General features: G+C 61.1%; 4 protein-coding genes and 1 long non-coding RNA gene across 7 annotated transcripts; 4 read left to right on the top strand and 1 right to left on the bottom strand.

Moving 5' to 3' along the window:
* Positions 1–134: 134 nt before the first annotated feature.
* On the top strand, positions 135–4337 carry LOC120753724 (aldehyde dehydrogenase family 3 member B1-like). Of its 2 annotated transcripts, none has more exons than XM_040066384.2 (10): positions 135–266; positions 406–568; positions 1287–1397; positions 1481–1601; positions 1733–1818; positions 2025–2106; positions 2259–2645; positions 2839–3005; positions 3177–3276; positions 4069–4337. In XM_040066384.2, exons 1-10 carry the CDS (start codon positions 193–195, stop codon positions 4260–4262), a joined length of 1485 nt encoding a protein of 494 aa, XP_039922318.1. In that variant the 5' UTR covers positions 135–192; the 3' UTR covers positions 4263–4337. The 2 variants fall into 2 exon arrangements, with proteins under 2 accessions (XP_039922318.1, XP_039922319.1); XM_040066385.2 differs by having other exon boundaries at positions 158–266; positions 409–568.
* A 1004-nt stretch (positions 4338–5341) lies between these two features.
* NDUFS8 (NADH:ubiquinone oxidoreductase core subunit S8) lies at positions 5342–7239 on the top strand. Its single transcript, XM_040066482.1, has 7 exons — positions 5342–5399; positions 6100–6147; positions 6230–6292; positions 6379–6468; positions 6562–6734; positions 6815–6943; positions 7026–7239. The coding sequence occupies exons 1-7, from the start codon at positions 5342–5344 to the stop codon at positions 7155–7157; spliced, it is 693 nt and encodes a 230-aa protein (XP_039922416.1). The 3' UTR covers positions 7158–7239.
* A 1571-nt stretch (positions 7240–8810) lies between these two features.
* TCIRG1 (T cell immune regulator 1, ATPase H+ transporting V0 subunit a3) lies at positions 8811–14101 on the top strand. Of its 2 annotated transcripts, XM_040066319.2 has the most exons (19): positions 8811–9204; positions 9474–9552; positions 9651–9880; positions 9969–10066; positions 10220–10346; positions 10427–10509; positions 10609–10702; positions 10773–10985; positions 11453–11603; positions 11685–11824; positions 12022–12179; positions 12257–12347; positions 12428–12546; positions 12723–12936; positions 13058–13162; positions 13236–13346; positions 13433–13553; positions 13641–13812; positions 13904–14101. In XM_040066319.2, exons 1-19 carry the CDS (start codon positions 9088–9090, stop codon positions 13983–13985), a joined length of 2505 nt encoding a protein of 834 aa, XP_039922253.1. In that variant the 5' UTR covers positions 8811–9087; the 3' UTR covers positions 13986–14101. The 2 variants fall into 2 exon arrangements, with proteins under 2 accessions (XP_039922253.1, XP_039922254.1); XM_040066320.2 differs by lacking the exons at positions 9474–9552; positions 9651–9880; positions 9969–10066 and having other exon boundaries at positions 8858–9204.
* A 58-nt stretch (positions 14102–14159) lies between these two features.
* On the bottom strand, positions 14160–15869 carry TBX10 (T-box transcription factor 10). The gene is made up of 8 exons (XM_040067593.1): positions 15815–15869; positions 15422–15605; positions 15248–15349; positions 15010–15181; positions 14761–14916; positions 14622–14689; positions 14450–14538; positions 14160–14383 (listed from the first exon to the last, which is right to left on the bottom strand). Exons 1-8 carry the CDS (start codon positions 15867–15869, stop codon positions 14160–14162), a joined length of 1050 nt encoding a protein of 349 aa, XP_039923527.1.
* Positions 15870–21047: 5178 nt separating this feature from the next.
* On the top strand, positions 21048–23174 carry LOC120753817 (uncharacterized). The gene is made up of 3 exons (XR_005701236.2): positions 21048–21306; positions 22217–22333; positions 23101–23174. It is a non-coding gene; the product is annotated as an uncharacterized LOC120753817 (long non-coding RNA).
* The last annotated feature ends 361 nt before the right edge of the window (positions 23175–23535 follow it).

Below are 23535 nucleotides of genomic sequence, written 5' to 3'. Positions count from 1 at the left end.
AGCTTTAACGGGAGCGGGGCCAGCAGCGACGTTCGGCAGGGCAGGCGGCCAAGGGTCAGAGCAGGCGGCCAAGGGTCGGGGCAGGCGGCCAAGGGGCAGGGCAGGAAGCCGGCAGCCGCGCTGTTAGCCGAGGAGAGGGAAGCTGCGGTTGATAAGCACGGCGCAACCGTCCCGCACCGCGCCTGCGGGAGCATGGAGACGGGAACTGTCGTCCCGCTGCTCCCTGAGAGCGAGGCCAGCGGAGCCCCCGAGGGTGATGCCACGAGGTGAGAGCGCGGTGGGACGGAGGGGTCCCGCTGCTCCATCCTCTCCCTGGAGCGGCAGTCGGACGCTGGGCGGGGGCGATGCGGAGCTCTGAGGAGCTGGAATGGGGCTGGTGTCCCTCTAAGACCCCTGTCCCCACAGCAGGAATCCCTATGCGGGGCTGGTGAGCCACCTGCGGGCATCCTGGCTCTCGGGGAAGACGCGGCCCTTGGAATACCGCACGGCCCAGCTGGAGGCCCTGGGACGCTTCCTGGATGACAAGAAGCAGCAGATCTTGGAGGCCACTGCCTCTGACTTGGGCAAGGTGAGAGGGGACCGGAACAGGAGGACTTGGTGGCCAGAGGAGCTGAGGGCCTCCCACAGCCCAGCTGGGGGTGCTTTGTCCTCCTCTCATGGGGTTCTCCAGCCCTGTCTGGGCTCTGTCCCGAGCCCACAGCCTCTGGATTTGGGAGACGGAGGTGAAGCATGTCCCAGTCACCGTCCTCCTGAGCCCATCCCTGCTCTGCCATAGACAGAAGGGGCTGTGGGGAGCCCCTTGACATGGATAACCATTCCCACACCCACCAGCCTCAGTTTCCCTCTTCCCTGGACATGTTCTTCCCTGATTTCTGTCGCTGCTCCCTGCCCTGAACTTCCCACCTGACGTCACCCTCTTCCCTCTTTCAGGGCTCTCCTAGGCTGCGACGCTCAGAGCCTGGATTCCCTGGCTCTGCAGTCAGAGCCTTAATAAGACACAGGGCTCATCATCTTCTCTTCTCCAACCTAGTCCCTTTGGACACCCTCCCCATCCTTCTTCTTGTCCGGATGAATGGGATCTGCACAATCCTTCCTATTTTTAAGCCATCAGTGCCTAAAAACATCGTGTTGCAGACACAGGGGGTTCTCAACACCCTTAGGGATTGAAATCCACCACGGGATGTAGAGGGCTCCACACCCCAAATCCTGGGCAAAGCAGTATGGAGTGTTGGGATAAGAGCTGCAGGATATGCCAAGGGGGCATGTTGCATCTTTGGTGTCTGCAGGTACCCTTTGAAGCCGAATTATCTGAGATCTTCCTGTCCAAGAACGAGCTCTATGAGACCCTGAAAAACTTGTCCCGCTGGATGAAGGACGAGCAGGTGGACAGGACTCTGGTGAGAGGGGAGAGAGGATGGGAGGCAGAGCTGGGTGGGATGGTGGTGCAGCCTGGGACCTGACGTTGTTGGGTGTCCCACAGGCAACGAGGATGGACTCCGCCTTCATCCGCAAGGAGCCCTACGGGGTGGTGCTCATCATAGCGCCCTGGAACTACCCCATCCACCTCTTCCTGGTGCCCCTCATCGGGGCCGTCGCTGCTGGTGAGCCCAAAATTCCAATCCCCTGGCCTGGAGCATCCCAGCAGTGCCGAGCGCTGGTGAGGGTGCCTCGTCCATAGAAGGGCTGGCTGTCACCATGTCACAGCTCCAACATCCTGTCTCGTCTTCCCCAGGGAACTGTGTCATTGTCAAACCCTCGGAGATGTCCAAGAAGACAGAAAGAATCGTGGCAGAAGGGCTGCCCAGCTACCTGGACAAGGTGGGGCACTCCTGTCATCCCTGTGGCATGGCTGGGGCACCCCTGCACGCACAGGGCTGTGCTCTGTGCCTGCCTCACACATCACCTCTGATTCCATCTATCGCCCAACTTCCTTCCTCCATGCCCGGCCAGTGTCCCAGCCTCCCAGGATGCTGTTGGTGGGGACAGATGGTGACAGGAGCGGATTTTTTTCTCTTTCCTTGCAGGACTGCTTTGCTGTGGTGACCGGTGGCGTGCCGGAGACCACCAGGCTGCTGGAGAACAAGTTTGACTACATCTTCTTCACTGGTACGTCCCATGGGACAGAGCAGAGCCCTGCCTGGATCTCTCGGAGGATCTGGGCTGCGCATCTGAGGTCAGGCAGGACTCAGTGCCCCATCCCAAAGCCGTGCGGCGGCTGGCGGGATTCCCACCTCCGTCCACGCTTTCCCTGCCCGCAGGCAGCCCCCCAGTGGGGCGGATCGTGATGACGGCCGCTGCCAAGCACCTGACCCCGGTGACGCTGGAGCTGGGGGGCAAGAACCCCTGCTACGTGTCCGACACCTGCGACGTGACCAACGTGGCGCGGCGCGTGGCCTGGGGCCGCTTCTTCAACGCGGGGCAGACCTGCATCGCGCCCGACTACCTGCTCTGCACCGTAGAGATGCAGGAGAAGCTCATCCCGGCCCTGCGTGAGGCCATCACTGATTTCTACGGCCCCAACCCCCGAGAATCCCCGGATTTCGGCCGCATTGCAGGGGACAAGCAGTTCCGGCGGGTGCAGAGGCTGCTGGGCAGCGGGCGCGTGGCCCTCGGGGGACAGACGGACGAGGCGGAGCGCTACATCGGTGAGGCTTGGGGGTCACCCACGTCTGCATCCCTGCGTGGAGTACATTTCAGGTTTGGAGAAGATTATGACAGGAAGTGGGTGCTTGGCCAGGAAGGTGGCCTTTTGTACAGGAGGCAGGTCCTGGTGGGATGACCACGGTGATCTCTCCGACCTCCGTGCCTGGCTGATGCCGTCGTGTTTCCTCGCCGCAGCTCCCACGGTGCTGGCGGACGTGCAGCCCTCGGATCCCATCATGCAGGAGGAGATCTTCGGGCCCATCCTGCCCATCGTCGTCATCACCAGCACGGATGAAGCCATCGACTTCATCAACAGCCGGGAGCGGCCCTTGGCCCTCTACGCCTTCTCCTCCGATGACAAGGTAGAGCCGAGCCAGGACTGCACCTGCCCTGTGCTCCTTGTATCCAGCCATGTTTCTGCTCCAAGTGTTTCCCTTACAGCACACAGCCCTAGCTGTGGGGCATGGATTGTGTTTGGGACTAGGGGAATGGGGTGGGAGACCCATGTCCCATCTTCCTCGTGTCACTCCCAGGTGGTGAACCAGGTCCTGGAGCGGACGAGCAGCGGTGGCTTCTGTGGCAATGACACCCTGATGCACATGTCAATGCCCTCGCTGCCCTTTGGAGGCATTGGTAGGTCCAAAATCCCTGATCCTGGCCGTTGGGAGCCAGGTGTGATCCCACCCCTGGTCAGGAAGGGTCTCAGGAGGAACTCTCAGCTCCAGAGGGCTCAGTAGTCCATAGGGAAATTCTCCTCCAAAATCCCTTTTCTTCACCTCTTGGGCTCTTGGGCTTTGCTCCTGCGGAGCACCCTGGGGTTCTTTCTCTCCATACTCTCCATCCCAAGCTCTCTGTTGCCTGGATCCACAGAAATGTCTTGCTTAAAACACAGGTAATCAGGGCTTGGAGCAACCTGATCTAGTGGAAAGTGTCCTTGCCCGTGGCAGGGGGGTGGACCTGGATAATCTTTAAGGTCCTTTCCAATCCAAACTATTCTGGGATTCCGTGAGTGAGATGCCCCCATTTTATGGGATAATCTCCAATACCGGCTCCTGTTTCCCACTCCTTTTTCCCTCTATTCCCACTCAGCTGGCCAGGAGGCATCAGTGACCTCCCTTCATCCTGGGGTTGCTGATGTGTGAAGTACTGAACCCTACTGTGATCACCCCAGCCACCATTATTAGCATTTTATCAGGAGAACTGCCGGGCTCAGGCTGACTCATGGAATTTTATCCCGTCTGTTATCAAATTATGTGTAGATTACGTTATTTTTTGCCAGCCTGCCTGGTTTTCCTGTGCTTGCTCCTGGCCAGCCAGCTTCCACCTCCCAACATCCATCCTTGGTTTTGCTCAGTTTGGGGTTCTTTGACCCAAAAGGATGGCCAGATCCAGCTACACCCCAGGCTCCTGTGCTGTGTGTTCCAGGGAACAGCGGCCTGGGAAGGCACCACGGGAAGTTCAGCTTCGACACCTTCTCCCACCACCGCGGGTGCCTGAAGCGCGGGATGGGCTGGGAGCCCCTCAATGCCCCGCGCTACCCCCCCTACAGCCAGCAGAAATTCGGGGTCATCCGGGCCACTTGCAAGGTGACGCGTAAGAACGACTGCACCCTGCTCTGAGGGTCTCCGCACCCCGCTCGGAGCCTCCCCGCTCAGCACATCTCCCGCTGCTGGTGCCAGCACCCAGGTGCAATGAAAGGCCTTTCTCCACATCCTGTGTGATTCCCTTTCTCCTCCCTGCACCCCTGCTCACCCCGAAAGTTCCCCGTCCCCCGCATCTCCCTCCATCCCAGCCCCATATCCCTATTTTCTGGCTCTTTGGGTCTTTATTTCCACTGGTACCACCAGAGCAGAGGTGCGTACTCTGCCTGGAGAAGGTCCACAACAACTCCCTGACCCCAAATGGTGATCCCGGTTTCTCCTGCTCTATGATCCCGGTTTCCTTTGCTCCATCATCTCAGTGTCCTTTGTCCCGTATTCACACTTTCTCCTGCTCCATGATCCCAAGTTTCCTCTGGCCCATGTGTCCTTTGCCCCACGTTCCCGTTTATCCTGCCCCACGATCCCAGTCTCCTTCGCTCCATGCTGCTCCATTTTGGGGGGCTGGTTGTGCCGGTAAAGGGACACCCCTTCCTGCCGGGCTGCGTGTTGTCCTGGCTAAATCCCACAGGGATACCCCCCGGGTGGGCGGACGGAGAGAACTGGACGAAGGAGTTGAGATAAAAAGACAGTTTATTAGGGAAAGGGAAACATTCCCGATGCCCGCCTCCAGGGACTGTGCCAGGGCCGAGGGATCGGGGCCAACGCGGAGCCCACCTGAGGCGGAGCCGGGCTTTGTAGCGAATCCAAGTGTCTGGGCCGCCCCAGCTTCGAGACCTTCCGGCAGCCGTGGCCCGAGCTGCTCCAGGAACCGGACGGAAAGCTGCGGAGGCTCGGGAAGCCCTGGAAGAGCAGGAGACTCCGCGCCGGCACCGCAACCACGCTCCTCCGCCGTGACCACGCGCTTCCTCTTCCGCCCGCCCTTCGGACGCGCCCCCTCCTCGCGCGCCACCAATGGCCGCGCAGCGCGGCCACGCTCCGCCCAATCAGCGACGCTTCCCCCTCTTTCTTCCCGCCCCCCCTACCCGCTGCGGCACTCCCACCAATGGGAGGCGCGTCCGCAGCCGCTCGCCCCGCCCACGACGCGCCGCCGTACGCGCATGCGCAGTGCCCGCGGGGGCGGCCAGGGGTCAGGACGCCGGAGGGCCCCAGGGGCAGGTGAGGTGGAAAGGGGGGCCCGGGAGAGCCTGGGGGCGCCTGGGGGCGCCTGGGGGGCTCGGGGCCGGCGCGGGGCCGTGGTCGCCTCCGGTGGCGTGTAGTGGCCGCCCAAATGCCGCTTGGGGCAAAGGGGGCGGCCCGGACACTGCGCTACTCGCCGTCCCCGTCCTCTCCGAAGGCTGAGCGGGGACTTTGGGGGTGACGGGAAGGATCGGTCCCACTGGGGGCTCAGGGGGGTGCGAGGCGGCCGGGAGGGGCCTTGGACACAGGGGATGGGAGGACACGCGGGTCCCTTGGGAGAGGCAGGACATCAGGCCCCCGATCCTTAGGGGTGGGAAGGGACGGGACACCGGGGTGCCCCTGGGGCTTGGGGGAGCAGGATGCTCGTGTCACTTGGGGGAACAGCTGGGTCCCTCGTAGGGGGTGGACTAGATACTCGGGTCTCTTGGGGGATACACTTGGGTCCCATGAAGAGGGGGCTGCAAGGAGGGGCAGGATCCATGGGTGCCTTGAGGGGAAACAGGATGTCTGGGTCCCTCGGGAAGCACTTGGGGTCCCTTTTGGGGTGTTGGGATAGGGGTGCCTGGGGGTCTGGGTCTCTCGGGTGGAGGAGCAGGGATCAGGGTGCCGGTCTCCCCCATGGGAAGTGGGGGGCCCCTGGCTGCCCCAGTCCCTTGCTGAAGTTCCCTCTGCACCCCAGGACCGGCCATGGCAGCGCTGCGACTGCTGTACCAGGCTGCCCGTGCAGGTGAGCCACCCCGGGAATCCCCAAACCTCCTGAACCCCCCGAACCCCGTCTTGGCCCTGCTGACCCTCCTGTCCCTCTCCAGGCCCCCTGGCCCCACTGGGCTCCCTGCGCCCGCTCAGCACCAGCACCCCCAGGGAGTGTTACAGTGAGTACGGCCGCGCTGCCCCCCGGGGGGGCTCAGCTCCCACCCCAGGGCTCTGCAGGGTGGGCACAGCTCCCTTCTTCCCACAGAGTACGTCAACGTCCAGGAGCCGGCCATGGACATGCGATCCATCACTGACCGCGCCGCCCAGACCCTGCTCTGGACCGAGCTCGTCCGAGGTGAGACCCTCCTCGTTTGTGGGGTGACAAATGTGGAGGTGATCCTCCCTTCCCAAACACGTCATAACCCCTCTCTCTCTCTCTCCCTCGCAGGCCTGGCCATGACCCTGAGCTACCTTTTCCGCGAGCCGGCCACCATCAATTACCCGTTTGAGAAGGGCCCGCTGAGCCCACGGTTCCGCGGGGAGCACGCGCTGCGCCGGTACCCGTCCGGGGAGGAGCGCTGCATCGCCTGCAAGCTCTGCGAGGCCGTGTGCCCGGCACAGGTGAGCCTTCCTCCCCCTCCTCCTCGTCATCCTCGTCGTCCTCACCCGGGGCTCCGGCCCTGACGGTGTCCCCGCGCCAGGCCATCACCATCGAGGCCGAGCCCCGCGCCGACGGCAGCCGCCGCACCACCCGCTACGACATCGACATGACCAAGTGCATCTACTGCGGGTTCTGCCAGGAGGCCTGTCCCGTGGACGCCATCGTGGAGGTGAGTGGGGCCTGCGGCACCGCCGAGACTCCCTCTTCCCGCCACGCTGACCCCCAAGGGTGATCCCGTCCCACCCCGGCAGGGCCCCAACTTCGAGTTCTCGACGGAGACGCACGAGGAGCTGCTCTACAACAAGGAGAAGCTGCTCAACAACGGCGACAAGTGGGAGGCCGAGATCGCGGCCAACATCCAGGCCGATTACCTGTACCGGTGACGGCCCCCGCCCGTCCCCCAAATAAAGAGTTTGGGGGTTCACCCCCTCTGTTGGCACTGTGGGTGCCAGCTCCTTCCCACAACTCCGTGTCCTTTCCTTTCCAGCGCCGGGGTCAGAGCCCCCGAGCCTTGGGAGACCCTCCCCTGGGTGTGTGGTTGTGTTTTGGGGAGGCAGGTGCGGGTCCTGGGGGTGCTGGCAGTGTTGGGGTGAGGGGTGGTTTGCGGGGGAAGGTGTGGGAGGTGGAGGGGGGGCGGTGCTGGGGGGGATTTAGGAATCTGGGAGGGTCATTTCCGGCTTCTGAGGGCAGCCAGGGTTGCCGGGTGATCCTGGCAAAGGGGGCTCACGGTGGTGCTGGTGTGAGGGTCCCAGTGATCCGGGTGATCCCAGCAGAGGATCCCGACGGTATCAGTGGGATTGGTATGGATGTCCCAGTGGTGCTGGTGTGTGGGTACCAGAGTGGGGAGCCTGGCAGATCTGGCAGCAGTCTCGCAGTGTGAGGGTCCCGGTGATCCCAGCAGGGAGATCCCAGTGCTAGCAGTTGTCAGGGCCCGCCCCTCGAAGGCGAGGGAAACAGAGGGGCAGACCAGGGTGAAAGGACTCTTCATGATTGGCGTTTGTAAGTCTCTGTGTGAAGGGTTTATTTGAGAGGCCGTTTTGGTCATCCTTATCTACAGTAACATAGCAACGTGAAAGCATAAAAAATGTTACTTTAGAGAAATGTGTAAGGGAAAAGATAAGGGTAAAACCGAATCACCCCTGGCAGATCTTGTGACTTGATTGTTGCAATTTAGTTGCCCCTTGCTCGAAGGGATGGTCTTGATCTGTCGGCGATGGGGGAAGAAGCCCACAAAACACAAAGCCCCATGGGTTAAAATGCGATCGGGCTCGGGGGGAATGCCCAGCTTTCAATGCTCTGGAGAAAGGCGTCGGAAATGAGTCTGGGAGCGCTTCGGGGGTGTTTGATGCTCACTGATCCCTCTGAGGGCGGCGCAGTTCAGCCGGCGATGCCGGAGGGGAGGTTTAGAACCGAGCGAGTTGTGCAAGCTTGGGAGGGCCGTGAGCGCGACGAGAGCGACCCTTGCGCCGTGCAGGATGCGGGCGGGGACAGTTCACCCCCTTTGTTTTATGCAAACTGGGCCGTAGCGCCCCAAACCTCTTCTCTCCAGGGACGCTAACCTGGCCCCAGCAAAGCACCCTGCGCAAATGAGGATGGTTCTGAGTGATTACTCGCTAACAGTCCGGTTTCACCCCGGTGCGCGGCTCCAGCTGATACTGGTGGGCGGTTTCCCGGCTCTGGGAGATGTTTCCCATCTCCATCCTCCTCCCCGGGGGATGTTGCGGGGCTCCCGTCTCCGAGGGGCCGCTCCCCACGCGGTGCGGGGCGCGCTGCGTCCCGGGGAACGGAACGGGGCTCCCGGGGGGCGGCGGGGCCGGGCCGGGCGGTCCCTCCCCGGGGCCGGGCTCTTCCTGGGGAAGAGGAAGTGCTGGATCCCGGCCGAGCTCCGCGGCGCGGGGGGGCGGCACGGGCGGGTGGGTCCGGAGCGGGTCCGGCCCGCGGGGGCGGCCGGGGCGGTCCCGGGGCGGGGAATGCGCTGACCCTGACTCAGAGGCAGCTGAATGGGGCGGGGGGCGGAGCGGGCAGGGGGGGGTTTCGAAAGTGCTTCGCCCGCCCGGTGCTGGGCTCAGCCGCGTGTGACTGAGCGGGCCGGTTCCCCGCGGTCACAGCACCGGTTCCGTCGCCGCAGCCGCCCAGGCACCGGGGCGACCTCTGCCCTGTTGTCCCCTTTTCCCTTCAGCTCTCACCCTCCTCCTCCTCTCAGTTTCCCGTTCTCGTCCCACCCCATTCGCTCCTGTTCCGTTCTGTCCCGTCCCCAGGCGTGTGCCCTGACGCCTGGGCAGCCCGGGCCGGAGCGGGGGTCTCCGGGGGGCCATGGGGTCCCTGTTCCGCAGCGAGGAGGTTTGCCTGGCCCAGCTCTTCCTCCAGTCGGCTTCTGCCTACAGCTGCATCAGCGAGCTGGGGGAGCGCGGGCTGCTGGAGTTCAGAGACGTAAGTAAGGGCTGGGGGGGGTCTTTTGGGGTGTCTGGGGTGCAGGGGGTCCGGCTGGGTGGGCCTGGGCGCACTGCGTTTGGGGTGGGTGGCTTGAGGCGCTCCCTGTACAGCGGGTTTGGTCTGGTCGGGTTTGGGGTGGGTGTTTTCAGGCGCCGTGGGAACAGGGAAGTTGGTCAGGCAGGCTGGGTTTGATGTCTGGGCTGCTTGTTTGCCCGGGATGCTGAACCAGTCCCATGTGGGGCCATGCCTCGACTGTCCCCCCGCAGCTGAACCCCAAAGTGAGCCCCTTCCAGCGGCGCTTCGTGGGCGAGGTGCGGCGCTGCGAGGAGATGGAGAAAACCTTCAGTGAGTGTCAGGGGCCCGCGGGCTGACTTCGGGGCCGCTTCTCAGGGGAGCCGCCCGGCTCGGCCCCCTCAGCCTGACCGCGTCTCCCCCTTCTCCAGCCTTCCTGCAGCAGGAGCTGCGTGCCGCGGGGCGGGTGCCGGAGCCGTGCGCCGAGAGCCCGCGGGCGCCGGCGGCGCGGGAAGCGCTGCGGGTGCAGGAGCGCTCGGAGCAGCTGGCGCAGGAGCTGCGGGAGGTCACCCGCAACCGCGCGTCCCTGCGCGGCCGCCTGCGGGACCTGCGGCAGTACCTGCACGTCCTGCGAGAGGGACAGCGCTTCACCAGCCTGCCGGTGCGTGCGGGGGTCCCCGCCCGCCTGGGGGTGCTGCCTCGTGCCTCGGTTTCCCCCAGGCTCACCCCTCTGCTCCGCATCGCTGCAGGCCCCCCCGGGCTCCCCGCCGCGGCCACGGGCGCTCTCGGAGCGTGAGCCCGCCGTCCTCGACCCCTCCCTGCACCACCACCTCGAGCGCAAGATCAAGTGAGAGGGGCGAGGGTGCGGGGCCGGGGGTGAGGAGAGGGGCTCCGGGGCAGCCGGGAAGCTGTGGGATAAGGCTCGGAGGCGGCCTGTGGGGCAGTGGTGCGGCCACGGGGGCGGTTTGCCCGTCCCAGCGCCCCCGCCGTGTCTCCGCAGCTTCGTGGCCGGCGTCATCCACCCGTGGCGAGTGACCGCCTTCGAGCGGCTGCTGTGGCGCGCCTGCCGCGGGTACCTGGTGGCCTCCTTCGTGGAGATGCCCGAGCCGATGGAGGACCCGGCCACGGTGAGGCAGCGCCCGAGGGGTTGGGCTGGCACGGCTCTGGAGCTGGGACGCCGGGGTGACACGGACCGTGCCGTCCCCAGGGCGAGAACATCACCTGGGTCATCTTCCTCATCTCCTACTGGGGCGAGCAGATCGGGCAGAAGATCCGCAAGATCTCGGACTGGTGAGCGGCCGCACATCCGCCCGCGGGGGGATTTATTTAGTAGCACCCACTCCGGACTCTGCTGGGGAGCCCTGACACGGCGATGTCCCTCCGTCCCAGCTTCCACTGCCAGGTGTATCCGTACCCGGAGAGCGAGGCCGGCAGGACGGACGCCATCAGCAGGCTGCACGGCGAGATCCAGGAGCTCAGCGTGGTGAGCTGGGTGCCATGAGGGGATGCGGGGGCCGCGCTTGGACTGCCCTCCCTGACGCCGGTGCCCGCAGACGCTGGAGGAGACGGAGAAGTACCTGGCGGAGGTGCTGGACAAGGTGGCGCTGGCGCTGCCCACCTGGCGCGTGCAGGTGCAGAAGATGAAGGCCGTCTACCTCGTCCTCAACCAGTGCAGCTTCGATGTCACCGAGAAGTGCCTCATCGCCGAGGTCTGGTGCCCCGTGCAGGACCTCACCCAAGTGCAGGATGCCCTGCGCCAGGGATCCGTGAGTGGCTCGGTGTGCTCGGTGTCCCCGTGTCCTTGCAGCAGGGATCGTTCGGTGTATCCGTGTCCTTGTTCTGGGGTGGCTCAGCTGCGCTTGTGTCAGGAGCTGCTCTGCGTTCCCACGTCTGTGCCTGGGTTTCTTGCTGTCCCACGTCTTTCTTGGTGTCCCAGGGGTTGTTCTGTGCCTCCGTGTCCTTTTTGTGGGGTGGCTCAGCGTCCCCGTGTCCTCCCTCATGCCAGAGGTGGTTTGGTGTCCCTATGTCCCCTAACCATGGTGGGGCACGTGCCAGGCTGGTGGGGACTGTGGGATGGGTGCCAGGAGCAGGCTCCAGGTGCTGGACTAGGGGTGCTGGGGGCGGGTGCCAGGAAGAGGGGGCGTTGCGGGGTGGGTGCCAGGGGCAGGCTCCACGTGCCGGGCAGGGGAGTGCTGCGGGTGCCAGGATCAGGTTCTGGCCGCTGTTCCCCCAGTACCAGAGCGGCTCCAGCGTGGAGTGCTTCGTGCAGCGCGTCCCCACCTCGGAGAGCCCCCCCACCCTGATCCGCACCAACAAGTTCACCGCCGGCTTCCAGAGCATCGTGGATGCCTACGGGGTGGCCAGTTACCAGGAGGTGAACCCCGGTAAGGCCCCCCCCCCGGCACCCCCCGAGGCCCAGCACTGAGAGGGGACACCTCTTGTAACGCAGTCCCTGTGTCCCACAGCGCCCTACGCCATCATCACCTTCCCCTTCATCTTCGCCATCATGTTTGGGGACGTGGGGCACGGGCTGCTCATGTTCCTCTTCGCGCTCTGGATGGTGCTGTACGAGGACAGCCCCCGCCTGCGGCAGGGCACCAACGAGGTGGGGGCAGGATGGGGGGCTGGGACGCACTTGGAGACGTGGGATGAGGTCGGGGGCGTGGAGTGGGGTTGGATGATGTGGAATGGGGCTGGTGGCTGGGGGCAGGGACAGTGCGGGTCGGGGTGGTGCTGCGGGAAGGGAGCGGCGTGGGGCAGGGGAGGTGGTGTGGGACAGGGGAGCCGTGTTTGCCCCCCTAGATCTGGCTGACATTCTTCGAGGGGCGCTACCTCATCTTGCTCATGGGCGCCTTCTCCGTCTACACTGGCTTCATCTACAACGAGTGCTTCAGCAAAGCCACCGCCATCTTCCCCTCCGCCTGGAGCGTGGCCACCATGGCCAACCACTCCTCCTGGAGGTGGGGTCCCAGCCCCGTGCCCCCTGCCCGGGTCCCCATCTCCCTGCTGGCGCTGACGCCCCTCGCTCTGCCCCCAGCTCTGCCTACCTCGCCACCCACCCCTCGCTCACCCTGGACCCCAATGTCACCGGTGTCTTCCGAGGGCCGTACCCGTTCGGGATCGACCCGGTGAGCGTCCCGTGGGGATGGCAACGGGGTGGGACCCTCCTTGGGGTGGTGCAGAGTCTCACCCACCTTGTTTGTGACAGATCTGGAGCTTGGCCACCAACCACCTCAACTTCCTCAACTCCTTCAAGATGAAGATGTCAGTGGTGCTAGGCATCGTGCACATGAGCTTCGGCGTCGTCTTGGGGGTCTTCAACCACTTGTGAGTCCTTGGGCTGCGCCCACGGGCTCCGGTCGTGCCAGGGGGACTGAGATTGGACTCACCTGGGTGGGATGGGGAGGCACCTGGGGTCTCGTACCCCTGCACCTCGGTGGGTGCTGAGGATGTGCGAGGGTGTGGAGGGACAGGCTGAGCGTGGCTGATGTCCTCCCACCCAGGCACTTCCAGCAGCGGCACCGGCTGGTCCTGGAGTTCCTCCCAGAGATGGTTTTCCTCCTGGCTCTTTTTGGCTACCTGGTCTTCCTCATCTTCTACAAGTGGATCAAGTTCAGTGCTGCTGACTCCCGGGTGGCCCCCAGCATCCTCATCCACTTCATCGACATGTTCCTCTTCACCTCCAACGCCGAGAACCTCCCGCTCTACCCGGGACAGGTACCACCCCGCCGCCCCAGCGGGCACCTACTCCTCACCCCGGCTGGGAGAGCGGGTGTCAGGAGTGGGGCTGTTCTCAGATGGGGCAGACCCACCCCGAAACGCTCTCCTTGTGCCGCAGGTGCCGGTGCAGATGGTGCTGGTGGTGCTGGCGCTGGCATCGGTGCCCGTCCTGCTCCTGGGGACGCCGCTGTACCGGTGGTGCCGGCAGCGTACCCCGAGGACGGTAAGGCCGGGGGCTGTGGGGGGCTCCCTGGGGATCACGGGGAGGTCTCACCGCCGGTGCTGTCCCGGTGCAGCCGCTAGCCACAGGGGAGCAGGAGCCGCTGCTGGAGGGGCAGGAGGCCGGGAACTCCGTCAACGCCACCAAGGAGGACGTGGAGAGCGGGGGACGCTGCCCTGATGCCAAGGTGAGGGGCATCCAGGTGGGCTTTGGTGGTGGGATGAGGGTGTCTGGGCCCCCTGCTGATGTCCCACGTCCCCCTCCTCCCCGCAGCACTTGGACTTTGCGGAAATCTTCATGCACCAAGCAATCCACACCATCGAGTACTGCCTGGGCTGTATCTCCAACACCGCATCCTACCTGCGGCTCTGGGCGCTCAGCCTGGCACACGCCCGTGAGTCCCCTTGGTCCCCGCCTTGTCCCGCTCAGAGCCGGGCAGACCCTCACTCCCCGCTCCTGCTCTTGTCCCTCCCGCTCCCAGAGCTCTCGGAGGTCCTGTGGACCATGGTGATGCGGAACGGCTTCGTGGGGCTGAGCTACGTGGGCGGCGCGGTGCTGGTGCCCGTCTTCGCCGCCTTCGCCGTGCTGACCGTGGCCATCCTGCTGGTGATGGAGGGGCTCTCCGCCTTCCTCCATGCCCTGCGCCTGCACTGGTGAGCCCCCAAAGCTGACGGGTTGCTGGTTGGGGCTGGGGGGCGGTGATGGACCCCCCCGGAGCGCTCCCCAACCCCCTCTCCTCGCCAGGGTGGAGTTCCAGAATAAGTTCTACGTGGGTGCCGGGTACAAGCTGTGCCCCTTCGCCTTCGCCCCAGATGCCTGGGAATAGCCGTGCCACGGGGATTCCAGGGCCTTGGAACGTCGGCCGCACCCCAAATTCCTCCCCCCGACAGACCCCTGGAGCCTCCTTGGCGGTGAATAAAGCCGTTCCTGTGGCTCCCCCCAGCTCTGCGTTGCCGTCGCTTGGGCAGGAGGTGCAGGGGGGGCTCGGGGGTGTCCCCCGTCACTGCTGGCTGTAGCTAAAGGTGGGGGCTGCGGCGGGGCCGTAGGCGCTGAGCGGGGGGAAGGCGGGCAGGGGGTAGGGCAGGGTGCGGGGTTTGGCTCCCACGTAGGCACCGGGGGGGCAGGGGAGCGGCTGGAAGCTGGGTGCAGAGAGCTCGGGCAAACTGGGAGGTGCTGCTGCTTGTTGGGGGGCAGCTGCCAGAGCCCCGTGGCTGCGTGGAGCCCCTGCGGAGGGGAGAGGCAGCAGCAGGGGCTCAGCCCCCCCTGCGGCCCCGCCTGCAGCCCCCCTACCTTTCTCCTGCTTCTCGGGGCGGGGCGGCAGCGGGGTGGCCCGGGCGCGGGGCATCGCACCCAGCAGGGACCCTGCCGGCACCCCGCACCTGCAAGAGACGTGGGGCGGGGGCTCAGGGGGGCGGCTCGACATCCTCGCCATGGTGTGGGGCGACGTCCAGGGGTGCCTTACCACGGCTCGGGGTCGCCGTCCCGAAATCCCTTGGCGAAGGGGTTGCTGGCGATCTTCAGCTGGGTGATCTGCGGAGGGGAGAGCGGTCAGGGAGTCCCGATGGGGAGGGAGCCTCAGTTTCCTTCTGGCCGGTGCTCACCCGGTGGTTCTGGTAGGCTGTCACTGCCATGAACTGGGTCTCGGGGAAGCTGAAGGACTTGAAGTTCTGGTGCGCAAAGCGCTCGCTGTCGCGCCGCGGGTCCACGAAGACGACGTGGAAGCGGGGCTGGTAGCGGTGCATGGAGTTGAGGATGATCTAGGGGTGGGAAGGAGCAGGTGGCAGGACGCCCCCCGGGGCAGGGATGCAGTGTGTGTCCCCCTGCCACCCACCCTGCAGCGGGGTCCTCACGTGGCCATTGTCGTCCAGGAGGTTGTTGGTCAGCTTGAGCTTGTCGAAGGACACGATCTGCCGCATCCACTGGGCGCCCTTGGCCGGGGAGTCGGGGTGGAAGTGGACGCGGCCGGGAGCCGCTGGCTCTGCCCGGCCCGCCGCCAGCCAGGATGAGCTGTGGAAGGCGTATCTGCAGGGCAGGGAGGGGCTCAGCACCCCCAGATCTGGTCCCCCGCCCCCACTGCCCCATCCCCACCTGTATCTCTTGTCATCCAGCGGGATGAAATCCATGAGCAGGACGTAGTCGGCCAACGGATCCAGCCCTGACAGCTTCACCTGAAAGGTGGGGAACATCCTCCTGCACAGAGAGGGGGGTGGGAAGGGGGTGCCCCCCCACCTTTGCAGCTCCCCGGGCCGCTCCAGCTCCCACCTGCCTGCCTTGGTGACGATCATCTCAGTGCCCAGGCGGTTGAACTCCTCCCAGAGGCTGCCCATCTCCAGCCGTGCTGCGGCGTGGCACACATGCCGGTTCTTGCCGCTGGCCCCCAGCCCCTCGCCAGCCCACCCGAGGCCGGGGGCGCACAGAGATCCCTCACCTGGGCCCCCCAGGAAGGCTGCAGAAGGTTGAAGGGGGGTGTTGGTTGGCGGGAGCAGACCCCTTGCAGGGCCACCGCATCATGCCCTCCCTCCACGGAGATGGTGGCAGGATCAGGGCGTCCTGTCCCCCACCACAGCGGGGATTTATCTCCGTCCCCACCACCCCCCAAAACGCCGCAGGACCCCACCACTGGGTGCAGGGGGTGTTGTTATGGGTGAGTTTTACCTTCCATGGGCGCGGTGGGAGGGCAGGAGGTGTCCGTGGCTCCGTTCCCTGGCATGGTGATGGTGGGACACCGCCGAAGCCCCCTCCAGCGCAGCGCCGGCTCCGCAGCGTCCCTGCAGCCTGCCGGGGGTTTTATGCCCCAGCTCGGGGATGGAGAGGCGGGGGCTGGAACCGAGGTGGTCCTTGGGGGCTGGAGCACGGCCCCCTTCCCCAGCCTGCCTTCGCGCCTTGACGTGGTGATGATGGACGGGAGGCGAGCGGGGGCACCGCTGGGACCACCGCCGGTCCCCAAACAGGGCTTGGGATGCCCCGGGCTGGGCAGGGACATCTTTCTTGGGCTCTCCTTGTCCCTTCATATCGCAGATCTGAGCGGGGGGAGGTGGGGGCTCCCCCAGGCAAAGCCCCTCTCTGTACACGGCCGTCACCACCCGATATTGAAAACCGTGGTGTGGAGGCGCTGGCAAAGATCCGCTGCTCCGGCAGAGCCTCTGCGGCTCCGGAGGGAGGAATGAGCCGCCCCCTCCCCATAACCCCCCCCCCAAGGTGGGTCCCGTCTCTGTCCTGGTGCTGGGGACCCCCTGTGTCCCTCACTGCAGTGACAGCGGGAGATGGATGGGGACAAGCGGGCGCCGCGGGGCTGAGAGCTCTTTGTGGGAGGTGACGGACACCGGGATAGAGCGTTACAGGGGAAAAGCAGGGGGTTACTCCAGAGCCCCCCTACTCCGCTCCGAACTGCACTGGGGCCACGGACACTGTCTCAGAACACACCATGTATTCCAGAGGGATGAGGGATGCTGAGGCTCTGGGAGAGAGGGGGATGTCCTTGTGCGGATGCCGATGGCTTTCTGTACCTGTTGGTGTCCTGGTGATGGTGGCACTGGCCTCAACCCTCTCCCTGCTCTGCACAAAGCTGGATATTTTCTCCCAGCTGGGACTCAGCCTTGGGTTCAGCACTTGAATCCTTCCCATGTCCATCGTAACACGGAGGGGACCCCCTGTCCCTGGGCCCGTGGGGCAGCCCGGGCAGCTCCGGCATTTGGGACCTGGGCCAGCACCGATGCGAAGCAGAGAGGAACCCCGTCTGAGGCTCCCCCCGCATCCCCCGCGCGTGTTCCGTGCCCCGCGGAGCCGGCGCAGCCCCATCCATCTCCCGCTGTCAGCCGCGCCTGGCTGCGGGGCCGCAATCGAGCGCCAGATGAGGAGGTGCGAGAGAGGCAGAGCTGACAGCGGGCAGGAGGATGGAGGGGGCTCAGCCCCGGGCAGGATCGGACCTGCCGGGGCTCATCCACAGCTCCTGGGTGGAACTGGATGAGCCTGAAGGTCCTTCCAACCCGGGTCATTCCAGGATTCTCTGTCCGGCGTAGGTGACTGCAGGTGGGTCTCCTAAACCCGTTTCGAAGCCACGCGATACAAAATGGCTTTTCAAAACGAACTTTTTGGAGGGGGGCAAATGGGAGAAGGAAAAAAACTTCTGAAAACAGTGAATCTTTCCCACCGGGGAATAATTGCCCCAGACAGCTGGGCAGAGCTGTGGAGGTTGTGGTGGTCAACAAGATGAAGCAGAAGAGTGTTGGCAGATGGTCAGATGATCCCTGCAATGGGTCTCTGACTCAGCTGGAATGGGGAAGTAAAAGCTGCTTGGGAGGGCGGTGAGGGGAGAAGAGGAATTGGCCCTGTTTCACAAGGAATAGCAAACAGCCAGCACGGCGGGGGGGGGTGAGAGGGAAGTGAGAAGGCAGGAAGTGGCAATACTCATTTCTCAACCAGAAATACGCTCATCTGTAGGTCAGGGTGGGCAACCTGAGTGGCAGGTGGCTCTTTATTTTATTTATTTATTAATTTTTCTTTTCCTCTTTAATTTTTAAAACCACGTTTGAGAAAAGAGGAAGAGGATTTTAGCAGGCGAAGTTATACCCTGGAAGTGTCCAAGGCCAGAACTTGGAGCACCCTGGTCCAGTAAAAGGTGTCCGTGCCTGTGGCAGGGGCTGGGACTGGATGGTCTTTAAGGTCCCCTCCAATCCAAAACCTTCCAGCCACGTTAGAGGATGGAACAGGAAAAACTTCCTGGTTTTGGCAAGACCAATGGGGCTTGAGGGCTTCAACTCGAGGACCCGTGAGTATCTTGACTCAAGCTGCCATTACCTAAAGGGTGGAACCTTAAGTGGTTTTGGGACAATTTTTTTTGCTGGACGGGAACACAAATTGGATTAGGAAGGGGTGGTTTTGCCTTGAAGCTACGCATGGAGGATCCTGCAATTGGGAACGCTGGTCCCATTTTAACTGACCCAAATTGATTGGAAACGGTGTCTGTTGTCAAATGAATGCAAGGCTAATTAACGTGGAAAATTAAGGTGTGATGTTATTGTATTTGTTATTGTATTTATTTGTCCCTAAATAAGAACATCTCCCTCCCTCCCCTGCAAAGCGTCATCCCTTCCAGGGACGGGGCATCCACAGCTTCTCGGGCCCTGGCACAGGTGTCCAAGGCCAGGCTGGGCATTGGGGCTGGGAGCAACCTGGGATAGCGGAAGGTGTCCCTGCCCAGGGGAGCTGGAACGAGATCAGCTTTAGGATCCCTTCCAACCCATTCCAGGATTCCATAATCCTCCGTGTTGTATTCAGACGTGCCCGGCTCCTTCGATGCCTCCGCGCCTCTTGATGTCCCACACCGTCTCCTCTCCAGCGTGTCTCTTTCCACCCAGGCAAGGCTGATTTTCCACCCCAGCTGCAGTTTTCCGATTATTCCTGCTTCCAGGTTTCAGGACTTGAGTCATCTCAGCCCGGGACTCATCCTCTCTCCTCGTAGGTCTTGAATGAGTCACCACAGGTTTCCCCTGATGGAGACAACAATGTGTTTGGGGGCTTTGACTCATCTGATCTATTTTAAACGCTTCTTTATGGAAAAATGGCACGGATTTCTCCACTTGCTGCCTGGTGGCGAAGGGTGGTGGGGTGACCCGGTCACGTGGGAAATGCAGGATTTATTCAGAGCAGGCACACTCCGGGCACAGGCTGAAGAGTCAATCTGAGCCTCAAGGGCTTAAATTCAGACCATAATCATCACCAGGAAGTGTAAAAATAATTTGCAGCAGGAGAGTTCCTGAAGGGTTTTCTCCTTATCCCAATTTGCAGTTGGAACACGTCTCCAAATCCTGGGCTGCCTCCCACTTCCCAAATCTTGATTTCCTACGTCAATTCTTTTTAATTCCCTGTGATGCCAATAGATCAGTTTCATATTTGAAGAGATAAATTTGTAGATGTATAATTATGTATTTCTAAGGAAAAAAAGAGCTTTATATTAAGAAATTATGCACAAACATGTTATCTATATATTAAAATAAAACAACATATTTAAATTATTTTAATGTTAGATAATTTATAATTATTATATGTAATATTTTAATTCTTAAATATTTAAATAAATATTTAAGAATTAATATTATTTAACATGGTAATATTATAATTATTTTATACCTTAATATGTTTATTAAGGTATAAAATAATATTAAAATTATATAAATGTTATATTTGTATAGAGAAGTAGGAAATCAATCCTCAGGTTTCCATTTAGCTTTCTGAAACGGATTGAATTTATCGAACTAACATTGTTGATTTATCAGCGCGGGTCTCTTCTCAAGGAGCTGCTTCCAGAGTCACCGATTCCCAAACCATTTCAGGATCCTGCGTGGGTCTCACTGGGACATGGCACATCCTCTTCTTGGGCGTGCTCGTCCATCCAATTCTACCTGAGATGTCACAGGACACGAAAACCTGCTTCAGCTGCACCCAGGAGGAAAGAGGAGCCGAAATCTTCCTTCAGGTATGTTTGCATTGGGTGTAGGGAGGAAATCCTTCCCTGTGAAAGCTGCCCAGAGCAGCTGTGCCTGCCCCATCCCAGGCAGTGTCCAAGGCCAAGCTGGTGAATGCTAGGACAGCCTGTTGGAATGTCCTCTACCGCCTTGCTCAAGGATCTTACGGGATTTGAGTGGGCAAGCAGGAGCCACGATGGAGATCCTTACCCCGGGAGGACAAGGGTGAATATCCCACACACAGCACAGCCCAAGCCTCTCAGCAGGGATGAAATCTAACCCCCCTTTTTAACTTCCATTAATTTCCATTCCATGTCTTGGATCCTTCACACCAAAGCAAAGATGGTTTGTGGAGCAAGAAAAAGCGAGGCTGAACTTGGATTAATCAAGAAACCGAGGTCAGTTCTCTGACAGGGGCAGGTTTCCAGATCCAGGCAGGTGGATGCTGCCCCCAGGGAGGGCTCAGCCCCCAAAACCGCTCGATTTTCATTATCTGTAACATCCCCAGCACTGTCCCAGCGCCACCTCGCCCTCGGCATCTCCTCGTGGGTGATGAAAAGCAGCCCTGAATCCTCATTATAGCGCCGGGAGAACAGGCACATGGCTTCTGGGACATCTGAAACGGGGTGTCAGGTTCTGGGGATGAAACTCAGCCCTTCAGCCAAGGTTTATCCAATAATGACGATTTCTAGGTTTGGATCCATTTGTCAGGAGCCTGCGGTGCTTACCCTTGGTTTACTCTCTGGTGTAACTCTGTCAAGCCATGATTAATGTTATCCAGGAGAAAAATCAATGTTTATTTATTCTATCTGTCACAGAGTGGGGTTTTAGCAGCTGTTGATCTCTCCCTGGTGAGCGGCAAGACAGAGCCTGCATTTATCTTTTATCTCCAAACGAAGCATCACATCTAAAGCACAGCGAGGTGAGACAAAGCCCAGCTCTTATTCCTAGTGCCTTCACCTAGAAAAGCTCTTCCTGGGACACGGGGAGTGGGTATTTATTCCTCAAGTGCTCAGGCTGGACTGGGAGCACTCAGAAGGCGAGGAGAATTTCCGTTTTTCCAGCAGGTACTGGGGAAAATCGTGGACTTCCATGGACGAATAGGTCGGAGGAGCACTAAGAAGAAGCCTTGCCGTTTACTTACGGTCTATCCTGGGGCGGTATTCCCCTCTTTAATGTCCCCAAATATTCCCCGTTTCCAGGGGCTTCTCAGCGCCAGGGGCGGCGCGCATGTGGCGCCCTCTGCGGGTCGAACGCGGTACCGCGCCTCAGCATCTTGCGCATGCGCAGTGGGGGAAACAACTCTCCGGTCAGCGCGCATGCGCAGTCTGGCCGTGGTTCCGGCCCCCCCCCCCCTTTGTGTCTCAGTGCTGCCGCCGTGTGGGAGCGCGCGGCGCTGCAGGTCCCGTCCCCCGGGAATGCTCGTGGCTCTCGGCGACAGTGCCCTGACGTGGGGCAAAAGGGGGAAGTTCTGGATCAGCGGGAGGAATTTCTGGAATGGGGTTTGCTTCAGAATGCACCGCAAAGACCATCGAAACTTTTGCTTTCTGATTCTGCAGCAAAGAGCGCGTCCAAAAGGAACTCCTCGACCTCGTGGTCGTGGTCAGTACCTTCCATAGTGCTGCCCGGGCTTGTCTGGGAATGGGAACGATTGGGAGCTCTGGCAAAGCACCTGGACACGAGGTAAAACCAGAAATGGGATTGTTTTGGCTGCTGCATTGGGGTGTGCATTACTTTTCTAGGTGCTCCTCTGATTCACCTGTGTCACAGCAGCTTCCTAGAGCTGGAGTCATTTGCTATCAGGGAACTTCACTTGGAAGCTGCAATCCAAACATTTGTCCACATTTATTTTATCTCCCACATGGGGGCACTTAAAGAAGCAGAGGTGGGGTGTTCCTGACAAAAGAACGTCCAAATTCATCCATGGTAGAGGGCTCAAAATTAAAGTGTGAGTGAAGGAGCCTTTAGGACACTTCCAATTCCTGAGTATTTGAATGGAATTTAAGTGAAGTATCCAAATCCTGACAAGCTTGTATGAACTCCAAAGCCTCTGCAAGTGTTTTACAGCCAGAGACAAGAGTCTGGATCTCTCCCCAAAAACTGCCTGCTGGGTTGTTTGACCAGGCATAGGGAAAATTGTGCATTCCCTGGGGCTGTCCTTGGGGAGAAAGGTTTATTGATGTGCCCTGGGTTTATTCAGGGCATCTTCAAAGTTAAGGAGACGGATTTCATTGACATGCCAGAGGTGCCAGATGCTTTCCCCAGGCAGAGCTGGGAGCCAGCCCTGTGGGAAGGGCTTTAAAGCCCATTTTCCCAATCCCTCCAGGCAGCAGCACTGGAGCACTTGAGCCAAACATGTGCTGAGTGCTGGCAGGAGGCAAATGCAGGGATTGGACAGAGGGAGTTTGCACTGCTCCTGGAATCCCAGACCTGGAGCTGTGCTTCAGAGATCCCAGTGATGCTGCCTCACTCAAACCTCGTTTAAAGCTCAGCCTCCTCCCTGCTCCCCTGGAATTATTGTTGCTTCCCTTGCTGCTCTTTCCCACTAATGTTTTGATTATTATTGTAAATTCCCCCTCCATGTCTTCCACAGCCCTTTGCTTCCCACAGGTGGTGCTTTAGGAAAGGCTCTCCAGCCTGGGAAGGAGCTTTTGGCTCCAGACACATTCCCAGTCCCCAGGAGCAGCAGGACCTGTGCTGTCCCCAGCAGGTGAGGCAGAGGTGCCTTTCCTTCCTTCCTTTCCTGCTGCACTTTGGCTTTTTGGGGGGTCTCTGGGGGTCTGAGGGAGAGGTTCTTTGTCATTCCAGGGCAGAATTAACCCTGGTCCCACTAAAAGCAGGAGGAATCATTTTATCCTTGGTTTTGGGTTCCCATTTTGAGTTTCCTCTCTGTTGCTGACACCGTGTGGTGAAGCAGCAGCTCCCAACTTTTCAGTGCTGCTCCCTGGAAGAGTTTTTATTTGTAAAACCATGAATTCCCTGCTGGAATCCCAGCAAACCCCAGATCAATGTGCAGTTTAAGGTCCTGCACCCTGACCAGGACAATTTCCTGTCTCTAGACATGGAAAATGGGGGGAAACTCGGACTGGCCTGGAGCCAGAATCCAGAATGGGGGAGGGAGGCAGCGTGCTCAGCCCAGGCTGGGGCTGGCCCAGGGCTGTTCCCTGTGGGATGACACCCGTGTGGAACAGATCCTTCTCTTCCTTTGCCCAGAGTCACAATAATAACTCACAAGTGGGGCCTGGAATTGAAATGGTTCTGATAAAATTAGGCAAAGAATGCAGTTTGAAAAAATGGGCATCCTTTTTATGTATGAAAACATTAGGGAAAAAAGTTGAAATGGGGCCCTTTTATTTGGTGTCAGCTCTCATTTTTTATGGATGGAACCCTGTAGTGAGGAATCAGAACAGAAGTGGGAAATGCAGGAGCCTTTGGCTTCCACAGTGGCCTTAATTTCCATTTTCTCCTCCCTTTCAGGACAGGAAACTTTCAGGACACTGAACTCGTCCCACCTTTGCCCAGAGCTTTGGTGTTTGAGCGGCCGAACCCAGCAGCCGCCAGCGCCGCCGGCCCGCACCGGAGGCTCCCTGCTCCTGCCCGTGCCCTGGGTGAGTCCCCAGCTGTCCCCAGAGTGTTGCAAACCCGGAGGGCTCTGCCCTGGCTTCGGGCTGTCCCTGCCCTGCTCCCTGCAGCCCCCAAGGCTGAGGCACAGAGAGAGCGGCGGCAGCCCGGGAGCGGCCGGGAGCTGACAGCTGGGGCGGTGTTTGAGGCTGATCCGGCTCAGGTCAGTGCTTACCTGTGGGGGGTGGCCCCACACGCTGAGTTCAGCCAGGACCAGGGTGACAGATGCTGCATTTTGTGTCCCCTGAGAGTTTCTGTCCCCCTGGAGATTTCCTGCCGGGCCGCGGCAGC

Source organism: Hirundo rustica, chromosome 6, assembly GCF_015227805.2.
Source record: "Hirundo rustica isolate bHirRus1 chromosome 6, bHirRus1.pri.v3, whole genome shotgun sequence".
NCBI lineage: Eukaryota > Metazoa > Chordata > Aves > Passeriformes > Hirundinidae > Hirundo > Hirundo rustica.
This window is presented reverse-complemented; position numbering and strand designations above follow the sequence as displayed.

Coding starts and splice junctions, on each gene's coding strand:
- LOC120753724 (XM_040066384.2), top strand. CDS start 193: ATGGAGACGGGAACTGTCGTCCCGCTGCTCCCTGAGAGCGAGGCCAGC. Junction 2,107..2,258: donor TGACTACATCTTCTTCACTG/GTACGTCCCATG, acceptor CCCTGCCCGCAG/GCAGCCCCCCAGTGGGGCGG. Junction 3,277..4,068: donor GCTGCCCTTTGGAGGCATTG/GTAGGTCCAAAA, acceptor TGTGTGTTCCAG/GGAACAGCGGCCTGGGAAGG.
- NDUFS8 (XM_040066482.1), top strand. CDS start 5,342: ATGCGCAGTGCCCGCGGGGGCGGCCAGGGGTCAGGACGCCGGAGGGCC. Junction 5,400..6,099: donor CCGGAGGGCCCCAGGGGCAG/GTGAGGTGGAAA, acceptor TCTGCACCCCAG/GACCGGCCATGGCAGCGCTG. Junction 6,944..7,025: donor CCGTGGACGCCATCGTGGAG/GTGAGTGGGGCC, acceptor CCACCCCGGCAG/GGCCCCAACTTCGAGTTCTC.
- TCIRG1 (XM_040066319.2), top strand. CDS start 9,088: ATGGGGTCCCTGTTCCGCAGCGAGGAGGTTTGCCTGGCCCAGCTCTTC. Junction 9,553..9,650: donor GGAGATGGAGAAAACCTTCA/GTGAGTGTCAGG, acceptor CCCCTTCTCCAG/CCTTCCTGCAGCAGGAGCTG. Junction 12,547..12,722: donor TTGGGGGTCTTCAACCACTT/GTGAGTCCTTGG, acceptor CCTCCCACCCAG/GCACTTCCAGCAGCGGCACC.
- TBX10 (XM_040067593.1), bottom strand. CDS start 15,869: ATGCCAGGGAACGGAGCCACGGACACCTCCTGCCCTCCCACCGCGCCC. Junction 15,350..15,421: donor ATCGTCACCAAGGCAGGCAG/GTGGGAGCTGGA, acceptor CTCTCTGTGCAG/GAGGATGTTCCCCACCTTTC. Junction 14,539..14,621: donor GACGGCGACCCCGAGCCGTG/GTAAGGCACCCC, acceptor CGTCTCTTGCAG/GTGCGGGGTGCCGGCAGGGT.